The sequence below is a fragment of the Aethina tumida genome, chromosome 1 (genome assembly GCF_024364675.1).
Source record: "Aethina tumida isolate Nest 87 chromosome 1, icAetTumi1.1, whole genome shotgun sequence".
NCBI classification, from domain to species: Eukaryota; Metazoa; Arthropoda; class Insecta; order Coleoptera; family Nitidulidae; genus Aethina; species Aethina tumida.
The window spans coordinates 7375341-7397365 of NC_065435.1; the positions used below are offsets into that span (position 1 = coordinate 7375341).

The 22025-nt window shown below is 26.1% G+C and overlaps 1 protein-coding gene across 1 annotated transcript in view; it reads left to right on the plus strand.

Annotated features, from left to right (window-relative positions):
* LOC109608342 (leishmanolysin-like peptidase) overlaps positions 1–22025 on the plus strand; it is a 65721-nt gene that overhangs the window by 32244 nt on the left and 11452 nt on the right. Inside the window, exons 3-6 of the mRNA XM_049964864.1 lie at positions 2744–2774; positions 3349–3431; positions 13907–14200; positions 20538–20741. Of these exons, the coding sequence (XP_049820821.1) occupies positions 2744–2774; positions 3349–3431; positions 13907–14200; positions 20538–20741 (612 nt within the window). The remainder of the gene's footprint in view (positions 1–2743; positions 2775–3348; positions 3432–13906; positions 14201–20537; positions 20742–22025) is intronic.

The window sequence follows — 22025 nt, forward strand, 5'->3', positions numbered from 1 at the left end:
ATCATTATTTATTTTATAAATATGTATTACTAATTTAAATATGTCCTTATCACTCAAAAGTGCCTCCAGCTTGGAACCAGTACCAAGAAAGACAATTCTTTCTATTGGCTAATGGATGAGAAGAGTGCAGTACCCAAATCATTTACTCTCTGTATATTTTTCCACCATAAATACTGTTTTTAATATATTAAATATATGAAATATTGTCAGTATCTATTATATAAGTACGTATCAATAATTTAAATATGTCCTTATCAGTCAAAAATGCTTTCAATTTGGAACCAATACCAATAAAGTCAATTCTTTCCATTGGGTAATGGATGAGAAGAGTACAGTGCCCAAATCATTTACTGTCTGTCCATTTTTCCACAATAAATACTGTGTTTAATATATTAAATATTTGAAATATTATCAATACTTATTTTATAAATACGTATTAATAATTTAAAAGTGTGCTTATCAGTCGTATATGTTTCCAATTTGGAACCAATACCAATAAACTCAATTCTTTCTATTGGGTAATGTAAGTTAGGAGTGCAGTGCCCAAATTATTTACTCTGTCCATTTTTCCATAATAAATACTGTTTTTAATGTATTAAATATTTGAAATATTATCAATATTTATTTTATAAATACGTATTACTAATTTAAATGTGTCCTTATCAGTTAAAAATGCCTCAGGCTTGGAACCAGTACCAATAAAGACAATTTTTTCCATTGGGTAATGGATGAGAAGAGTGCAGTGCCCAAATCATTTACTGTCTGTCCATTTTTCCACAATAAATACTGTGTTTAATTTATTAAATATTTGAAATATTGTCAATATCTATTTTACAAATACGTATCAATAATTTGAATATGTCCTTATCAGTCAAAAATGCTTTCAATTTGGAACCAATACCAATAAAGTCAATTCTTTCCATTGGGTAATGGATGAGAAGAGTGCAGTGCCCAAATCATTTACTGTCTGTCCATTTTTCCACAATAAATACTGTGTTTAATATATTAAATATTTGAAATATTATCAATATTTATTTTATAAATACGTATTACTAATTTAAATTTGTCCTTATCACTCAAAAGTGCCTCCAGCTTGGAACCAGTACCAAGAAAGACAATTCTTTCTATTGGGTAATGGATGAGAAGAGTGCAGTGCTCAAATCATTTACTGTCTGTATATTTTTCCACCATAAATACTGTTTTTAATATATTAAATATTTGAAATATTATCAATATCTATTTTATAAATACGTATTAATATTTTAAAAGTGTCCTTATCAGTCGTATATGTTTCCAATTTGGAACCAATACCAATAAACTCAATTCTTTCTATTGGGTAATGTAAGTTAGGAGTGCAGTGCCCAAATTATTTACTCTCTGTCCATTTTTCCATAATAAATACTGTTTTTAATATATTAAATATTTGAAATATTATCAATATCTATTTTATAAATACGTATTACTAATTTAAATGTGTCCTTATCAGTCAAAAATGCCTCCAGCTTGGAACCAGTACCATTAAAAACATTTCTTTCCATTGGGTAATGGATGAGAAGAGTGCAGTGCCCAAATCATTTACTGTCTGTATATTTTTCCATCATAAATACTGTTTTTAATATATTAAATATTTGAAATATTGTCAATATCTATTTTATAAATACGTATCAATAATTTAAATATGTCCTTATCAGTCAAAAATGCTTTCAATTTGAAACCAATACCAATAAAGTCAATTCTTTCCATTAGGTAATGGATGAGAAGAATACAGTGCCCAAATCATTTACTGTTTGTATATTTTTCCATAATAAATACTGTGTTTAATATATTAAATATTTGAAATATTGTCAATATCTATTTTATAAATATGTATCAATAATTTAAATGTGTCCTTATCAGTCAAAAATGCTTCCAACTTGGAACCAATATCAATAAAGACAATTCTTTCCATTGGGTAAGGGATGAGAAGAGTGCATTGCCCAAATCATTTATTGTCTGTATATTTTTCCATCATGAATATTGTTTTTAATATATTAAATATTTGAAATATTGTCAATATCTATTTTATAAATACGTATTAATAATTTAAAAGTGTCTTTATCAGTCAAACATGTCTCCAATTTGGAACCAATACTAATAAAGGCTATTCTTTCCATTGGACAATTGAAGAGAAGAGTGCAGTGCCTAAATCATTTACTCTCTGTCCATTTTTTCATTATAATACTATTTTTAATAAATTAAATACTTAAAATATTATTTTATAAATACGTATTAATAATTTAAATGTATCCTTATCAATCCAAAATGCTTCAAGTTTGGAACCAGTACCAAAAGACAATTCTTTTCATTGGGCAATTGATGAGAAATGTGCATTGCTCAAATCATTTAGTGTCTGTCCATTTTCCACTATAATTTATTAAATAAATATTTATGTAGTTTGTTGTATATTTCCTACATTTTTCTGAAGTTAGGTATTTTCTAAAAGTTATCACTCTTCTCTTTGAGTAAGAAGTTGGAAAATAAAATTAATTAAGTACTTCAATCCTTTGAGAAGGTATCTCCATAGTTGACCCACTTTATTCGACCGATTGTCAACAAAGATCTAGATAGTATAAGTGGTACCATCCTAATACTATTCTCAAATCAAATAAGTACAATTATACAACGATGAAGTATTTTAAACCTAATATAGATAAATTATATAATAACGTGTGACCAAAAATAATGTGTCTTATTTTATTTCCAGATTGGACCATGAGAGATTTCAATTAATAAACGTAAGTAAACATATTGTTGGCATTATCTAAATTTTTATTTTGAGGAAGTACAAATCCAAAGTTTGTTTGTGGTGATATCTTATCGTACGGTAAATATTATAAACAGTGTTACGTGATAACGTCCGTGATCATGATCAATTAGTTTTGATAATCTCCCATCTCCCTTTCACTGATGAGCACGATTTCGTAACACTCGAAATCGACTTTAAATTGAACCAAAGAAAAACCATTTGTTCATTCGCACCCACCGCATGTTACATAGTTAACACAGTGTTACATGACGGCGTTTTGTAATTTAGATTTAATAAATTTAAATGCGAAACTGTTGGATGCAATTTGTTGTTTGGACGTAACAAGGTCCAGTAGCTTTTCGCGTTGCACAATCGCCATTTGTTATTGGTGCTGTTAAAGAAATTAAATCCGGTGAATTGGGAGTGCATCGGAGAGAGATCTTAGATGTTGCCAAGTTTGATTGCATTCAAATTGAACGGTTGTTAATCGGTAAAGTTTTAATGCTGGGGAAATTGAAAAGTTCCGTAAACGATGCCTTAAATGATGTAATTTTCGTTTACAGGATACAATATTGCCGCAGGCGGTTAGTTTTTGGGAAAAGGCCCTGTTTGTCAGAAGAGTGGAGAATGTTATACGCTTAACAAGGTGAGTTCCTTAATCAATTTTATTTTTCATCTGTACGACCACGAACAAGAAGATTTGTTGGAAAAATGTGTTTTTTTATGACATTTTACTTAATTAAAATTGCTCTTAACTTGCAACATAATTCTGGTATTAAATTTTCCTTTTAGGATAATTTCCTTAGACAATTCCAGGAATGTAAATGTTTCCTTCAATTGTGGAAGTTTATTGTTTGTCTTCACGAAACGATCATTAAATTAACATCGACTAAATTTTATTGTCATTACACTCTCGTACATATGTAGAGCAACAAATTAACATTTTATTAAAAGAACAATTCTTTTTAATTTAAATTAATTTTGTAATTAAGTGTGTAAACATTTTGTACCTCCATTTATATACGTATATCTTCATTGACATATTTTTTATACAAGTTTGAATAAACTCTACGAAGAAGTTGGATATTTAAACGTATATTAAAGCAAATAAAAATTTCTAAAGTTGCTCTACATATGAGCGATTAAAGGTCTCTTTCTATTTTGGCACCTTTTATTAATTAATCCACGACTGTGACCCAAAAACTCCAAATTCAGGTGTCACCTTAACCAAATTCCTCAAATTCTAAGGGGGGAAATTTTGGCAATTACCAAAATTTATTGCCCAAAAAAAAGGCCCAATAAAAAACTACTAGAAAACATGTTTGATGTAGCATTTATGGCACTAAGATGTAGCATTTACAGCAATATGATGTAGCATTTTTTGGGTCGTTAAGTGGTTGTAATAGATCCATAAAGATGCCAAGTGAGATTGTTACACTGATGTGGGCCATTTAAATTTATCGTAACTGCTTGAAAATTTCGTAAACGAATTTCAGCGGCACATAATTGGCAAATTAACCGTAATTATTTCGAGGTGATTTCGACAAAAATTTTATGAGAAAAACTGACAAGTTTTGATGTGTAACACAATTGGTTCTCATAGAATGATTTTTGTTGACGATAAAACAAATAATGGCAAAGTTTGCTTTGCTTTTCAATAATTAAAGTTTGTTATTCGTTTGATTGGATATTTATTGCAGTCAAAATAAATTGCACGATTTAAACGGCTTTTATGAATTAATTAAATGTTGCTTTTAATTTATTGAATATTTAAAACATTTTATAAATATTTGTTTTATAAAATACGTTTTAATAATTAAACAATTTGTAACAATATTAATATATTGGTACATGAATTGAAGGTTTTACCTATGCACCTATAATTTTAATTTCAGTTTAGAAATAATTTAAATGTATCTTTATTAGTCATAAATGCCTAGAACCAATATCAATAAAAGTAGTTCCTTCATTGTGTAATTGTCGAGAAGAGTGCAATGCCCATCAAATTGTTTGTTCCACATAAATACAGTTTATTATAATTTATTATGTATTTGAAATATGTACTCTAATGTTTATTTTATAACTATGTATTAATGATTTAAATGTGTCTTTATTTTACGTAAATCTTCCTCCAACTTGAAGCTTGAACCAATAAAGGCAATTCTTCCATTGGGTCCTTGATGAGTGGGATTCAGTGGCCAAATCATTTTAGTTAATTACATATTTATATTAATTTAAATATGACCTTAGTAGACATAAATGCTTCAAACTTGGAAGCAGTACTATAAAGGCTTCCTTAAGGCAATATATTATACATTTTTAGTTAATAGGTTACAGGTTCACCTATGCCTCAATATTGATTATTCCAATTTCAGCTCTGTAATAATTTAAATGTGTCTTTATTAGTCATAAATGCTTAGCTTAAGTCTCAATAAAAGTAGTTCCTTCATTGTGCAATTGAAGAGAAGAGTGCAATACCCAAACAAATTGTTTGCTTCACTTATTTTTATAATAATTCATTAAATATTTGAGATATTTACTCAATATTTGTTTCATAACTACGTATTAATAAATAATTTAAATGTGTCGATATTAGATTATATTCTTTCTTCAACATAGAAAACTGGAAACAATAAAGGCAAGTCTTCCATTGGGAGTTGATGAAATGAATCCAATGTCCAAATTATGTTTCAGCACAAATACTGTTCTTTATTTATTAAATATTTGAAATATCTGTATTTTTTGTTGTATATTCCCTACTTTTACTTAAAGTCAGATGTTTTCTGAAAGATACTATCACAGTTCAAGATTTGTTTCCTCCTTAAGTAAGAAGCAAACTGAAAAATCTTCGTAAAACTAAAATTTATTAAATACTTTTAGCTTCAGTTCTTTGAAAAACTTATTAGTAACATTAATTCTATAAACAATATTCATAAATTACAGGTTCACTTATACATTAATATTGATTATTTCAAATTCAGCTCAGTAATAATTTAAATCTGTCTTTATTAGTCATAAATGCTTAGCTTAAGTCTCAATAAAAGTAGTTCCTTCATTGTGCAATTGAAGAGAAGAGTGCAATGCCCAAACAAATTATTTGCCCCACATATTTTTATAATAATTCATTAAATATTTGAGATAACTACTCAATATTTACTAGCTATTAATCAATAATTTAAATGTGTCCTTAGACATAAATACTTCCTTCAACTTGGTACTAGAACCAATAAAGGCTTTCATTGAGCAGTTGATGAGAAGAATGCAGTGCCCAAACCATTTTTGTCACAAATGCTAATTTTAATTTATTAAATATTTGAAATATCTTGCCAATATTTATTTTACATATATGTATTAATAATTTAAATATGTCCTTATTAGTCATAAATGCTCCCAACTTGGAACCAGTATCAGTAAAGGCAATTGTTTCATTGAGCAATTGATGACAAGGGTGCCATGCTCAAACAATTTACAATAAATATTGAAATATTTTGTCAATATTTACTGTATAAATAAGTATTAATAATTTAAATATGGTTTTATTAGTTATAAATTCTTCAAACTTGTAACTAGTACCAATAAAAGTAGTTCTTTTATTGGATAATTGATGAGGAGTGCAACTGTTCATAGTTTGACCATAAATTCTGCTTTTAGTAATTACATACTTTAAATGCTTTGTCTATATTTATTTTATAAACACTTACTGGTAATTGATCTTAACATTAATTTATAAACAAGACTAATACATTTCTTAGTTAGTGAATAACAGGTTTACCTTTGAAACAAAATTGATTATTTTAATTTCAGCCTAGCAGTAATTTAAATGTGTCTTTATTAGTAATCTAAATTAGAACCAGTACCAATAAAAGTAATTCTTCCATTGGGCAACTGATGAGAAGAGTGCAATGCCCAAACCATTTACTGTTCATTGTTCCACTGTAATGAATTCATTTATGGGACTGCATTTGAAGAAGTATAATAATTGTTCTCAAAGGTGCATTCTTGAATTGTAATTACCTTATTTCCAAAGAGAACAACACGTACCTTTATAGCTGTGTCTGTACCATTGTCCAACAAACTACGAAACCATCAAACGATGGTGCGATAAAAGTGAACGTCATGACAATAATAAATTATATTAAGTAAATTTTTTATATCGGACAGCCTCGTGGAATTCTCTTGTGTTCGGTTTTATCCGTGTAATAGATAAATAGGTACTTCCGAATCGTCTATTAAACTTGATAGTGAAAGTAAAGGTAAGACGTGTGGGTCAAAAGGTGAGGAACGTTTATATGAATATTATACGCTTGTAAAATATTACGTAAACTTGCTTAATTTAAATAAATATGTAATAAAACTTTGGTTGCAATGCGATTGGTGAAAACTGATTTTTTCGAAGATTGATAATCTTTGATATCAAGAAATCGTTAGAAAGCCTGTAAAAGATGCGTGTCACTTAAAATTTGAGACCGATTATTACGACACAGTACCATGCTTTCTCGGACCCAATAAGGTGCATTAAACACACAATTAGTTGTACGAGGTACGTACGAAACATTTTCTATTTATGTTTAACACAGGTCAACAACTATTATAATTTGTTGCCGATGATTTCTCTGTTATATCTGGGTAATATTTGGGGATTTTTATGTTGATACATTAGTTTTTACAATGGTGTTCAGTCTTCTGCCTATGGCAGACCCGCTGAAGACTTTTAACGTTAGTCGGTCATCATGTAGTCATAAAATAATTCAATTTAAAATTTATCCAGTGATTAAATATTTCAATATTCTATATTAAACAAATTCAAAACAAGTACTACAAGTTTAAGAAATCATGAAGTGAAGTTACTGGAATGTTTTTTCTTAATCTGTCCCTACTGGTCATTGTTAAAGTAAAAATTGTATCGTGCAAGACACAAATTTAGTTTTACTGTTTTATTTTTAGTATCTCAGAGTTAATAAAATTCAAAATAAGTATGACAAGTTTAAGAAATCATGAAGTTAAGTTACTGGAATGTTTTTTCTTAATCTGCACACTGGTCATTGTTAAAGTTATAATTGTATCGTCTAAGACACAAATTTGATTTTACTGTTTTATTTTGAGTATCTCAGTGTTAATAAAATTCAAAATAAGTATGACAAGTTTAAGAAATCATGAAGCTAAGTTACTGGAATGTTTTTTCTTAATCTGCCCACTGGTCTTTGTTAAAGTGATAATTGTATCGTGTAAGACACAAATTTAATTTTACTGTTTTATTTTGAGTATCTCAGTGTTAATAAAATTCAAAATAAGTATGACAAGTTTAAGAAATCATGAAGCTAAGTTACTAAAACATTTTGTTCTTAATATGCCCCTACTGGTCATTGTTAAAATAAAAATTGTATGGTGCAAGACACAAAATTAGTATTACTGTTTTATTTTTAGTATCTCAGAGTTAATAAAATTCAAAATAAGTATGACATGTTTAAGAAATAATGAAGTTAAGATACTGGAATGTTTTTTCTTAATCTGTCCACTGGTCATTGTTAAAGTGATAGTTGTATTGTGTAAGACACAAATTTAATTTTTCTGTTTTATTTTGAGTATCTCAGTGTTAATAAAATTCAAAATAAGTATAACAAGTTTAAGAAATCATGAAGCTAAGTTACTGGAATATTTTTTCTTAATCTGCCTCTACTGGTCATTGTTAAAGTAATAATTGTATCGTGCAAGACCCAAATTTAATTTTATTATTTTATTTTTAGTATCTCAGAGTTAATAAAATTCAAAATAAGTATGATAAGTTTAAGAAATCATAAAGCTAAGTTACTGGAATATTTTTTCTTAATCTGCCCCTACTGGTCATTGTTAAAGTAATAATTGTATCGTGCAAGACACAAATGTAGTTTTACTGTTTTATTTTTGGTATCTCAGAGTTAATAAAATTCAAAATAAGTATGACAAATTTAAGAAATCATGAAATTAAGTTACTGGAATGTTTTTTCTTAATCTGCCTACTGGTCATTGTTAAAGTGATAACTGTATCGTGTAAGACACAAATTTAATTTTACTGTTTTATTTTGAGTATCTCAGTGTTAATAAAATTCAAAATAAGTATGACAAGTTTAAGAAATCATGAAGTTAAGTTACTGGAATGTTTTTTCTTAATCTGCACACTGGTCATTGTTAAAGTTATAATTGTATCGTCTAAGACACAAATTTGATTTTACTGTTTTATTTTGAGTATCTCAGTGTTAATAAAATTCAAAATAAGTATGACAAGTTTAAGAAATCATGAAGCTAAGTTACTGGAATATTTTTTCTTAATCTGCCCCTACTGGTCATTGTTAAAGTAATAATTGTATCGTGCAAGACACAAATGTAATTTTACTGTTTTATTTTGAGTATCTCAGTGTTAATAAAATTCAAAATAAGTATTACAAGTTTAAGGAATCATGAAGCTAAGTTACTGGAACATTTTTTCTTAAACTGCCCCTACTGGTCATTGTTAAAGTAATAATTGTATCGTGCTAGACACAAATGTAGTTTTACTGTTTTATTTTTAGTATCTCAGAGTCAATAAAATTCAAAATAAGTATGACAAGTTTAAGAAATCATGAAATTAAATTACTGGAATATTTTTGCTTAATTTGCCCCTACTGGTCATTGTTAAAGTAATAATTGTATCGTGCAAGACACAAATTTAGTTTTACTGTTTTACTGTAATTTGATTCAAATACAAAATGAATAATTGTTGAAACATTTCCTAATTAGAACATTAAAGTTTGAAAGCATAGTTTCCACAAACTTCCTAATTATCTGCCTTATAATTTACAAGAAATTTTGTTCTAACAAAGGAATACCAAATATTAAATTAAATCTCGTTTATTGATGATAAATTGGAGATCTTTGATAAGCTGCTTATTTTTTTTATTAAGCTTTGAAAAGTAATTAAAACAAAGTTCATCTTTATTTAAAGCCTTTACAAGTTGCTTTATAAGCCCCAGTTCAAGATACAAGGGTGGAGGGAAGATTTTTTGTCTATGAACCAAAGGTTCATTTTAATCAAGGCATTTATTAAAGGCTATTTCAACATGTATCTTTGTTTCTTTACTACTGATTTTTTCAGAACAGTTAGGCTGTGTCTTAAAAACTAGTTGCGACACAAATCTGATGGCATTTTTAATGTCAGCACAACAAAAAATTCAAAAAATTTTCTGGCACCAACAAAAGAAACATTTAGTTGGCCTAACAAAAAGTCTAGACACTTTTATCCAGTACACAAACAGTGTTTTATTATTATTCTCATTTTCCCCATCGTCCTTGCTTACAGATGTTTGTTCTGGTAAAAAATCGCAACCTTTAACTCATTTTCCTAGTTAACAAGGCCGATTAAATAAAAAGAGTGCACGCGTACGTTTGCCTTCGAAAAATACCACGTACCGTACCGTATCACTAAAACGCAGGAATCCTCTTAGCGACGTTAAAAAAATTAATCCGCACCCACTGTTTTTTGAAAGAGTCTTCTCGATCGATATTCCACTTTGTCAATCGTGATTAATGCCGGAAAAAATTCCGGCTCAATGTACAACGTAAATCTGATTTATGCATGAATTATGCATCACTTCCGAACAAATCCATTCATATTCCTGCGGGACTTATTTTAATTTTTTTGTTGTGCTACTTGATTGAATTTTCTGTGTTTCGTTGCCGATTAAATTGCGCCACTGCGTTATTAATCGCTTAGTTTGTTCTATTTGTCAATTCAATTAAAATGATTGATAGTTTCTCTTTTTCTTCCAATCGTCGCCTGGGTGTCGATATAAATATTTATTCGGCTCGTTCGCCGGCTAAAATATTTTAATTGTTCTGCCAAACACATAAATAAATCATTTCGAATTCTTTCGAACTGAAACCGAATGTTCTGCATGAACCCATATAGAGAAACAAGGTTATTTTCTAATCTACGGCGGTCAGAATAAAGAAATATGCTTTTAAACAAGGTGAATTCGCATAAAAATTGTAATTATCAGTGAATTTCTCTTATAAAAAAGGTTCTAAGTGATATTTTATTGTCGTGGGAATAGGCGAGTTTCATTTAATTAAACTTTATCGGGAAGAACATTGAAATTTTTATGTGAAATAGTTTAAATATAAACTACCGGTTATTTGACTTCAGCACGCAGGAAATTCACACGAGCGGGAATGAGTTTACGGAAAATCGAGTTATTATAATTTACGTGTTTTAAAATAAAGGTACTTTCTACTGTCTACACTCTTTATATACATATAAGAACAATACGTTAAATGGGATATTTCCTTTTAAATAATATATTTAAGTGAATATGCTAATTGACAATTTTAGTGGAAATTTCTTGTGGTCGATTGTAAATATCTATCTTTTTCATTATTATGTCTGTAATTACATCAATTTTATTACCTTTTAACTCTTTAAATTAGTTCTACATGTTCAGATCGATGTATTGTATATTCCTTCCTTCTTCCTTCTAGTTTTTTTATTATTTGTATCTTTTAATATTTAATATTTAGTTGTTTTCTAAATTACGTGCTGGTTTTTATTAAAAACCACATTTATCCTTGTTATGTGTGTAATTACATTTATTTTATTGCCTTCAAACTGTTTAAACTACCTCTACATTCTTTGATTAATCTTTGTCCTTATTTTTTATCACGGACTTCATTTCTAATGAAATTTCCAATTTCTAAACTTAAATATTAAAAAAAAAAACAAAAATATTGAATTATATTTATATAGTATTGAATATTGAGGTGATTAAATGGGAATTTTAGACTCAGAAATAAGTGTTTTTTGATTATTTTTAAAAAGCATTGTATAAATTTAATGTGGAGTTTCAACTCAACCGAATCCCAAAATTGTACACCACAGGAACGAAAATGTTCATATAACAGGAATTTCAGGCTCTTTGTAGGCTGAAAAAAGCCCAAAGGAAAAAAATCGTTAAAAAAATTTAAATTGAATATACTCTGTATAAAACATCATAGTAACAGTTTTGGGCTATTTTTAAATTTTAAGTAATTATGTGTAAAAGTAGTTAAGTTTAAATGGTTTTCTGTGACAAACAAAATTTTCACATTTAGGGCTCTTTATGGGCTGAAAAATATTAATGGATATTTTTATAATTTTAAGATTCACATGTGCAAGCAGTTTTCTTATTGTATTTAAACATTTAATTCTACTGAAATAAAAGTGTTCGTGGTACAGAAATTTATGGGTTAATTTTGACTCAAATGCAAAAATTTTGTGCTCCACAAATAGTCGATTTTTTTTTTTTAAATTTTAAGTAAGATTGTGTGTAACCTGTTCCTTCATTGAATATACATTATACAGTTGGATCATTTTTACAGTACAGGAATTTTGGTCTTATAATACTCAAATTGAAGCTCCATTGAAATTACACAGTTGGATCTGTCGAATTGGACGTTTTCACAGTAACAGGAATTTTGGGCTTATTATACTCTGGATACAGAGATACAGAAGTAAAATTTTTGGACTCAATGTCTATTCTTAAATTTTAATCAATTTTATGTAAAAGTAATGAATTTAAATTGAAAAATTTTGTGCTCCACAAATAGTCGATTTTGTGTAACCTGTTGACTCATTGAAATTATACATTTGGATCTATCGAATTGCTCATTTTTACAATACAGGAATTTTGGTATTATAATACTAAGATTGAAACTCCAAAGTAAAAATTTTAGTCTCAAAGAAAAATGTTTATTTTTTAAATTTTAAGTAATTATGTGTAAATGTATTGGATTTAAATGGCTGTATGTGTTATAAGCAACGTTTAAATTTCTGGGTTAAAAATAACCCAAAACAAAAAAATATATATTTAAAAAAATAATGGATATTATTCAAATTTTAAGATTTATATGTGCTGAGAGATTTCTCATTGATTTTAAACGTTTAATTAAATCGAATCGGAAGTATTCATAGTACAGAAATTTTGGGCTTTTTATGGGCTAATTTTTACCTAAATACAACAATTTTGTGCTTTTTTTGTTCATTGAAATTGCACAGTTGGATCAGTCGAATTGGATATTTTCACAGTACAGTACAATTTTGTGCTTATTATACTGTGGATAAAACTCTAAAGTAAAAAATTTGGACTCTTTAAAGGCTGAAAAAAGACCAAAAGAAAAAAAAAATGTTAAAAAAATAATGTATGTTTTTATAATTTTAAGATTTACATGTGTAAGCTGTTTTCTTATTGTGTTTAAACGTTTAGTTTTATTGAATTAGAAGTGTACGTAGTACAGAAATTTGGCTAAAAATGTCCAAAATTTGGTTAAAATAATAAATATTTTTTAAATCTTAAGTAATTATGTGTTTTAGAGAGAAAAAAGGTTATTTTTTGAGTCCAAAATTTTTACTTTTGACCCTTCTTCAACCTTCGAATTTTGATAATTATCCTGATAATTACTTACTTTTTTATATTAAGGAGAAAACAAGTTTAAGATAAAAAATTACATTAATAAAAAAACGAATTATTATTCTAAAATAATCAACAAAATCTATATTTTGAACTTAAATAATAAATGAACAAATACGTCAAACATGTTATTTTATTTTGAATAATTTATTTTTTTTTTTGTTAGTTACATTAAAGCTATAAAAGAAAATATGCTAATTGCCAATTTAGTTAGATATTTCTTGAGATCTATTGTCAAGATCTATCTTTTTCATTGTTATGTGTGTAATTACATTTTTTTATTGCCTTCCAACTGTTTAAATTAGCTACATATTCTGGTTGATGTATAGTTCCTCTTTTTTCTTCATTCTCAGCAGCATGAACTTCATTCCTAACTTTTCATTCCTTTTATTTCTTATATATTATATAATGTTGAGTTCTTTTATAAACTACATGGTAAGTTTTAAGTTTTTACATTAATTTTAACCTGGGTCCTCAAATATTTATGATAAAAATCACAATTTTCAGTGTAATTGTCTAATTTTCATGTATTCATATAAAGACTTTATTACTTGTTTTAATCAAGTTTGCAAAGCAAAGCACAATAACGATGTGATACTGTATTCTTTGAAGCCATTCATTCTTATCACACGCAAGATAATATTTTACACAAACATATTTTTTACAGAAAATGCAACGAAAGCCAAATATTCGTGAAGGACTCTCACACCCACTGCATAGACGCGTGCAAGGAAAAAACGATGTGCGGCGAGGTCGAAGTGCCGGAAGACCATCTGGACATTTGCAGGACCTGCAACGCGACCGGCCAGGAGTGCGGCGAGGCGAAAGGTTCGAAACCTGGACGGGGCATCCAGGATTACGATTTCGTTTTCTACGTTTCGGCTATGCAAACTGAACGCTGCAACAAATCGTTGACCGTCGCTTATGCGGCTCATTGTCAGCAGGAATCGGCTCTGGACAGGTGAGTGGGTGTATTGTTTATTAATTTTTTATCGCACGATGTTTAGTTTTCGCGTTGAATTATCGGCGATTTGTCGCTGTATTGCGGTTTTGTGGATGAGTTTGTGCGACGTGAGTAACTCTTTCGATACCATGATACTGCCAATCTCCCTTTGTTTAGGTGTTGAACACGAACGACCAACAAATGTGCGATTTATTTTGATGTTCCAAGAAATTAACGCACCACACCACAATAATAATTGATTATTATTAATAGTTTCTAAAAACGTGTTAAATAAACGTGTATATTTATTTAAAATTACTTTTTTATTTATGATGGTTACAAAAAATTTTAAATAAATAAGTTATTGAGATGGTTACGATGGTCCCTTCAACGATTCCCAAGAATGTCCGAGATATGTTCTATTGGGTTAAAGTCTGGACTGCGAGCTGGCCAGACATTAATCCCCACGTCAGTAAGATAATTTCAGACAATATGGGCTGTATGTGGTCGTAAATTAGTAAAAAAATTGGACATAAGTAAAATTTGATTTGTTTTTATTTGAGACTTAACTCCTTCACTATATTCAACCCTGATTAATATTAATAGGTTTTTAAAAAAGATACATATCCTGTTTTGCGTGTAAATGTATTCTTTTATTTCAATTTCAAAATTGTCTGAATGTATAAAAACAATCCATTATTTAATCACTTCACTCTATTGGTAATTTTTTACATTAAATGGGATTTTAATACAATTCTGTTTTTGATAGATTACTTTTAAATTACATATTCCATCAATTATACACAAAAATATAAAAATAGTCTAAATAAATGGTGTATAGAATTTAATTTTATTGTTATGTGTAATTGAATAACTAATTAGAATTCAGAATATACTTTTTCAATTATTTCTTTGTTCTAATTTAATAATATCAGATTTATTTACAAAAGTTCTTATAATGAATACATCATAATATATTTTTTTAGATTCATCAAAATGTTTTATATATTATAATTAACAAATATATAATATTTTATTTTATTAATTTTCCTGCAATTTTGATATAAAATCAGTTTAAATGTTTTAAAAATTCTGATTTGGAAAAAACATATTTTCAATTAATTTATATTTAATTTTCATATTTAAAATTACAAAAGTTTTTTTTTTAATTGCAATTTTTAATTTAATCAATCAGGATATTTAGTTTCAATTAAAAATAAATATTTGAACCATAATTTCAAATGTTTTGTTTTTAATAATTTGTTTTATTATGTATTAAATGTTTTTGTTTAAAATTTATAGAATTCTTTCTTAAATTTTTTGCAATTTTGATATTTAAATTTAATAAATTTAATAATTCTGATAATAAGTAATAAAATTTAAGATTTAACACCAGTTAGTTGGAAAAACGTATTTTTAATTAATTTTTATTTAATTTTCTTATTGATACTTACGAAAACTTCTTTTTAATTGCTATTTAATCAACTTACTTTTAATTTAAAATAAATATTTGAACCACATGTAATTTCAACTATTTTGTTTTTAATAATTTCTCATTATTATATATTAAATATTTTTGTTTAAAATTTATAGAATTCTTTCCTAATTGTTTTGCATTTTTGATATTAAATCAATTTAAATAATTTTTAAAATTCGGAATTTTTGTAAAATGAAAAAATTTACATTTAAAATCACTTAGTTGGAACAACGTACTTTTAATTAATTTTTGTTTAATTTTCATGTTTAAAACTACGAATTTTTTTTTTTAATAATTTTCAATTAAATTTAATTAATTTAACATTATATTTACTTTTAATTAAAAATGAATATTTGAACTACATGTAATTTCGACTATTTTGTTTTTAATAATTTCTCATTATTATGTATTAAATATTTTTGCTTAAAATTTACAGAATTCCTTTCTAATTTTTTTTTTTCAATTTTCACATTAAATCAATTTAAATATTTTTAAACAAATCAGATTTTGAGTAAAATGAAAAAAAGAATATATTTAAAATAACTTTGTTGGAACAAACGTATTTTCAATTAATTTTTGTTTAATTTTCATATTTAAATTTACGAAAACTTTTTTTTTTTAATTGCTATTTTTAATTTATTCAATTTAACATTATATTTGATTTTAATTAATAATAATATTTGTCATTATTAAGTATTAAATGTTTCTGCTTAAAATTTACAGTTTTCTTTTCAAAATTTTTCGCAATTTTAAAATAATCATATAGTTGGAATAAACCTTTTTTTTAATTAATTTTTGTTTAATTTTCATATTTAAATTTACGAATACTTTTTTTTATTGCTATTTTTAATTTAATCAATTTAACATATTTACTTTGAATCTTTGATATCTTTATTATGTATTAAATATTTTTGCTTAATATTTACACAATTCTTTAAATATTTTTAAAAATTCTTATTTTAGGTAAAATTGAAAAAAAAAATAGATTTAGAATTATCTAGTTGGAACACACCTATTTTTTGGTTTTATTTTATATTTGAAACAAATGTATACGATTAGTTTTTTCTATTTCCTATTTGATCAATCAATCATTATATTTATCTTTACTTAACCTAACAAATTACACAAAATTTCAATCAATATTTAAGTTAAATTAATTGATAGTTCATCATTAATTAAACTTTTATTTAACTTTAAGGAATAACGTACAAACCTTTTTTTATTCTGTTAAATTGTCTACTATACTAATATTTATTAACTTGATTAACATGTAAAATTTATTTTTCTATAAGTTTCAAATATTTCTTTCTCAAATATCTTAAAGTAAATTTCCCTGAGGTAAGACATTTTTTATTCTAAGCGTGATATTTTAATTACTGCAATATTCCGTTTAATGGGGACATTTTTTATACTCCTCTTTCCAATAATATATAATATAAAATCCAATTTTTGTATGTTTCAAACAAAGTACAAACAAAACAAAGTATGTAGTTATTATATATTTATTACAATTCTAGATAAATATGTAAAGAAAACAACGGTGCTATATATGTATATAGTCTCCGTTTAGTACTAATTAATATTAATGACGTTTTGCATATTGCACCAAATAGTTAATTTACACGGCCATATGTCCACTTGACCGATTATTATTCCTGCTAATTAAAAACGTTGTCTGCAAAATAGAAAAACAAAATAAATTCACATGGTGAAATTTCTTCAAGTTGAACAATCGTTTGAAAACAATTTTTTCTAAATAAATTTGACCCAGTTCTACAAATTCATGGGTGAGTTATTTTATTTTTAACCGAATCGAATTAATTTTAAATTCCCATGCACTTATTGCGGCGGCTAATTGCCACGCTAATTCCTGCGATAATAAACCAGAAAATATGATTATGAGTTTGGGCTCCGGGAAAATTTAGTTTGTGGAAAATGACGATTTTATTAAGCCATTTCGAGCTGGAAAACACGGTTTTCGACGAGTGAACCAAACAACATTATTATTTCTATGTCGGTATCATTTAAAACATCCACGTCCGATATTCGTAAATACAACTAATTAGCAGTTAAACGGGAATGCCAGAAATTTCCCCCAGCACTGATTTTAAATGCGTCATCGATTGTAATACACTGTTCAAAGAAATTAACGCACCACCTATAATTTTGTAAATAATTTTTCTGTTCCCTTTTATAATATAACTTTTAAAAGGTGTGTAAACGTTTTATAACATTAGTTTTTTATTAAAAAAATACTTGAAATTACATATGGTTCAAATATTTACTTATAATTAAAAGTAAATATAATAAAAAACAAACAAAAATTAATTGAAAATAGCTTGTTCCAAATAGATAATATATATTATCTAAAATCTTTTCATTTTACTTAAACTCAGAAATTTTAAAAATATTGATTTAAAATCAAAATTGCGAAAAATTTAGGAACGAATTCTGTAAATTTTAAGCAAAAATGTTTAATACATAATAATGAGAAATTATTAAAAACAAAATAGTTGAAACTACATAAGGTTCAAATGTTTATTTTAAATTAAAAGTAAGTTGATTAAATTAAAAATAGCAATTAAAAAAAAGTTCGTAAATTTCAATATAAAAATTAAACAAAAATTAATTGAAAATACGTTGTTCAAACAATCAGAATTTTTGAAAATATTAAATTTAAATATCAAAATTGCGGAAAATTTGGGAAAGAAAAAATGGTTGAAATTATGGTTTAAATATTTATTTTTATTTATAACTAAATATACTGTTAAATTGGTTAAATTAAAGATTTTAATTAAGAAAAAGCTTTCGTAAATTTAAATATGTAAATTAAACATAAAAGTGATTTTAAATCTATTTTTTTTATTTTACTTAAAATCAGAATTTTTAAAAATATTTAAATTGATTTAATATAAAAATTGCGAAGAAAATTGGAAATAATTCTATAAATTTTAAATAAAAATATTTAATACATTATAATGACAAATTATTATAAACAAAATAGTTGAAATTACCTGTGGTTCAAATATTTATTTTAAATTAAAATAATAATAATAATTAAAAGTAAATATGTTGTTAAACTGATTAAATTAAAAATAGCAATTAAAAAAAAGTTTTCGTAAATTTCAATATAAAAATTAAACAAAATTAATTGAAAATACGTTGTTCAAACAATCAGAATTTTTGAAAATATTAAATTTAAATATCAAAATTGCGAAAAATTTAGGAAAGGAAACATAGTTGAAATTATGGTTTAAATATTTATTTTTATTTGAAACTAAATTTACTGTTAAATTGGTTAAATTAAAGATTTCAATTAAGAAAAAGTTTTCGTAAATTTAAATATGTAAATTAAACATAAATTAATTGAAAATACCTTTGTTCCAATTAAGTAATTTTAAATCTAATATTTTTTAATTCTACTTAAAATCAGAATTTTTAAAAATATTTAAATTGATTGAATATCAAAAATGCAAAAAAATTAGGTTAGGTTAGGTTTACATGTGGTTCAAATATTTATTTTAAATTAAAAGTAAGTTGATTAAATAGCAATTAAAAGAAAAAGTTTTCGTTAATTTCAATAAAAAAAATAATTAAAAATACGTTTTTCCAACTAACTGGTGTTAAATCTAAAATTTTATCATATTACTGATCATCAGAATTTTTAAAAATATTAAATTTAAATATCAAAATTGCGAAAAATTTAAGAAAGAATTCTATAAATTTTAAACAAAAATATTTAATACATAATAAAACAAATTATTAAAAACAAAGCAGTTGAAATTATGGTTCAAATATTTATTTTTAATTAAAACTAAATATTCTGTTAAATTGATTAAAGTAAAAATATGTTTGCTCCAACTAAGTAATTTTTAAAAATATTTAAATTGATTTTATATCAAAATTACAAGAAAATTAATAAAATAATTTTTTATATAATTGTTAATTAGAATTAATTAATTAATTAAAAATATTTTTATGTATCTAAAAAAATATATTATGATAATATACATTATAAGAACTTTTGTAAATAAATCTGATATTATTAAATTCTAATTAGTTATGTAATTTAAAAGTAATCTATCAAAAACAGGAAAATTAATGCCACTTAATGTAGAAAATTACAAATACAGTGAAGTGATTGAATAATGGGTTGTTTTTATACATTCAGGCAATTTTGAAATTGAAATAAAAGAGTACATTTACACCCATTCCGGTAAATAACGGGATAATATCTTTTTTTAAAACCTATTAATATTAATCAGGGCTGGATTTAGTGAAGGAGTTAAGGAACTTAGCCCCTCATTGCTTTTGGCAGATCATGTATTTAATTACAAAGAAAAATAAGTATATTAAATTAATAAAAATAGAAATTAAATAAATTTTAATTAAAAAAAATTTAAAAACTAATAAATTTAAATGTAGATTTAAAAAAAAATGATAATTTATAAAAATTATATATAATTATAATTTATTAAACAAAAAAATAATTGGAAATTGTATTTCACCATTTGTTTTATTTTTTGTTATAATTGAAAGTTCAAAGAAAATATTAGGAATATGTAAAAGACGCTTAGTTAATGTAGAAGGGGACCAACACCAGTGAAGTTATTGAATAATGGATTGTTTTAAAACATCCAGTCACTTTTTAAATAAAAGAATGCATTTACGCCCGTTTCCGTAAAAAAAACCGGGATAATTTCCTTTTTAAAAACCCATTAATATCAATCAGGGTTGAAAGTAGCGAAGGAGTTAGGGTGCTCAGCCCCCCCGCCAAGTGCTTTCGACAGTGCATGACCAGATTTAATAAACCGTACTAGAAGGATAATAATTGTATTCCGTCCTTTATTTAAATGTGAATGCTTTATTTAATTTCAGGCCAATAGCCGGTCACGCAAATCTGTGCCCGAACAGCATAAGTACAAAACGGCAGGAGCTGGAAATCCTATTGTCAACGGTGAAGCACGAAATTTTGCACGCGCTGGGTTTTTCCGTCAGCCTTTACGCCTTCTACCGCGATTCGGATGGAAATCCGTTGACCGAAAGGCGGCCGGACACAGGAAAACCACCCCTCAACGAAACGTAAGAATGCACCATAAATATTACGGTTCTTTTGTTTTTTCGTCTTTTGTTCCTTTGTCGTTGTTCTACGCAAATTTAACAATGTGCGCCTTTTGCAGTCATATAAAGCTGATTTATTGGGAGTTGTTCTTTTAAATGTTGCCCGTTGTGTGAAAGAGTATCGACTAAACATAACACAAAAGACGGCTGAATATGTGAGACAAGCGTGCATTAATGTATCCATAAACGTTTGCGTTATACATGTGATTGAAAACGCTCTTAAATCTGTACTTTATGAGCCGTTTTGTATGTTTTAATACACCACCACATTTATTAATAGTTCGGTTCAAGTCACAGTTATAAATCATCCTTTCGAACCTGAATCATTTCATTTAAACTTGTAACGTATAAAATATTTTCCAGCCACAAATATCCTCTTTAAATTTTTTAAAAAATGTCTGTTTCAAAGACGTAAGAGAATTAAAATCTGAAGTGATTTCAAGAGCTGTTTAATTAAAAAAAAAAATGTTAGTAATATGTCTGTTTCAAACAGGTGTGAAAATTTAAATCTGAAATGCTTTTATGAGAAAATAAGATGCTTCAAAATCGTTTTAAATTAATTACTTAAAATCTGAAACGTTAAACATATTTAATTAAAATGACGACGATTGAAATTGTCCTAAATCTGTCCTTTATGAGCCATTTTGTACGGTTTAATACACCACCAATTTTGTCAATATTTTGTAAATAAATCATGGAAATAAATCATTTACATGAACTTGAATCATTTAATTTAAACTTTAATATTTAAAATGTTTTCCAGTCACAAATATCCTGTTTAAATTTTAAAAAAAATGTTGAGAATACTCCTGTTTCAAAGATGAAGGAGAATTTAAATCTAAAATACTTTTAAGAGTGAATAAAATGCTTCAAAATCATTTTAAATAAAGTCATTACTTAAAATCTTACATGTTAAACATTTTCGATTAAAATGACGACGATTGAAATTGTCTTAAATCTGTTCTTTATGAGCCATTTTGTACGGTTTAATACACCACCAATTTTGTTAATATTTTGTAAATAAATCATGGAAATAAATCATTTACATGAACTTGAATCATTTAATTTAAACTTTAATATTTAAAATGTTTTCCAGTCACAAATATCCTGTTTAAATTTTAAAAAAAATGTTGAGAATACTCCTGTTTCAAAGATGAAGGAGAATTTAAATCTAAAATACTTTTAAGAGTGAATAAAATGCTTCAAAATCATTTTAAATAAAGTCATTACTTAAAATCTTACATG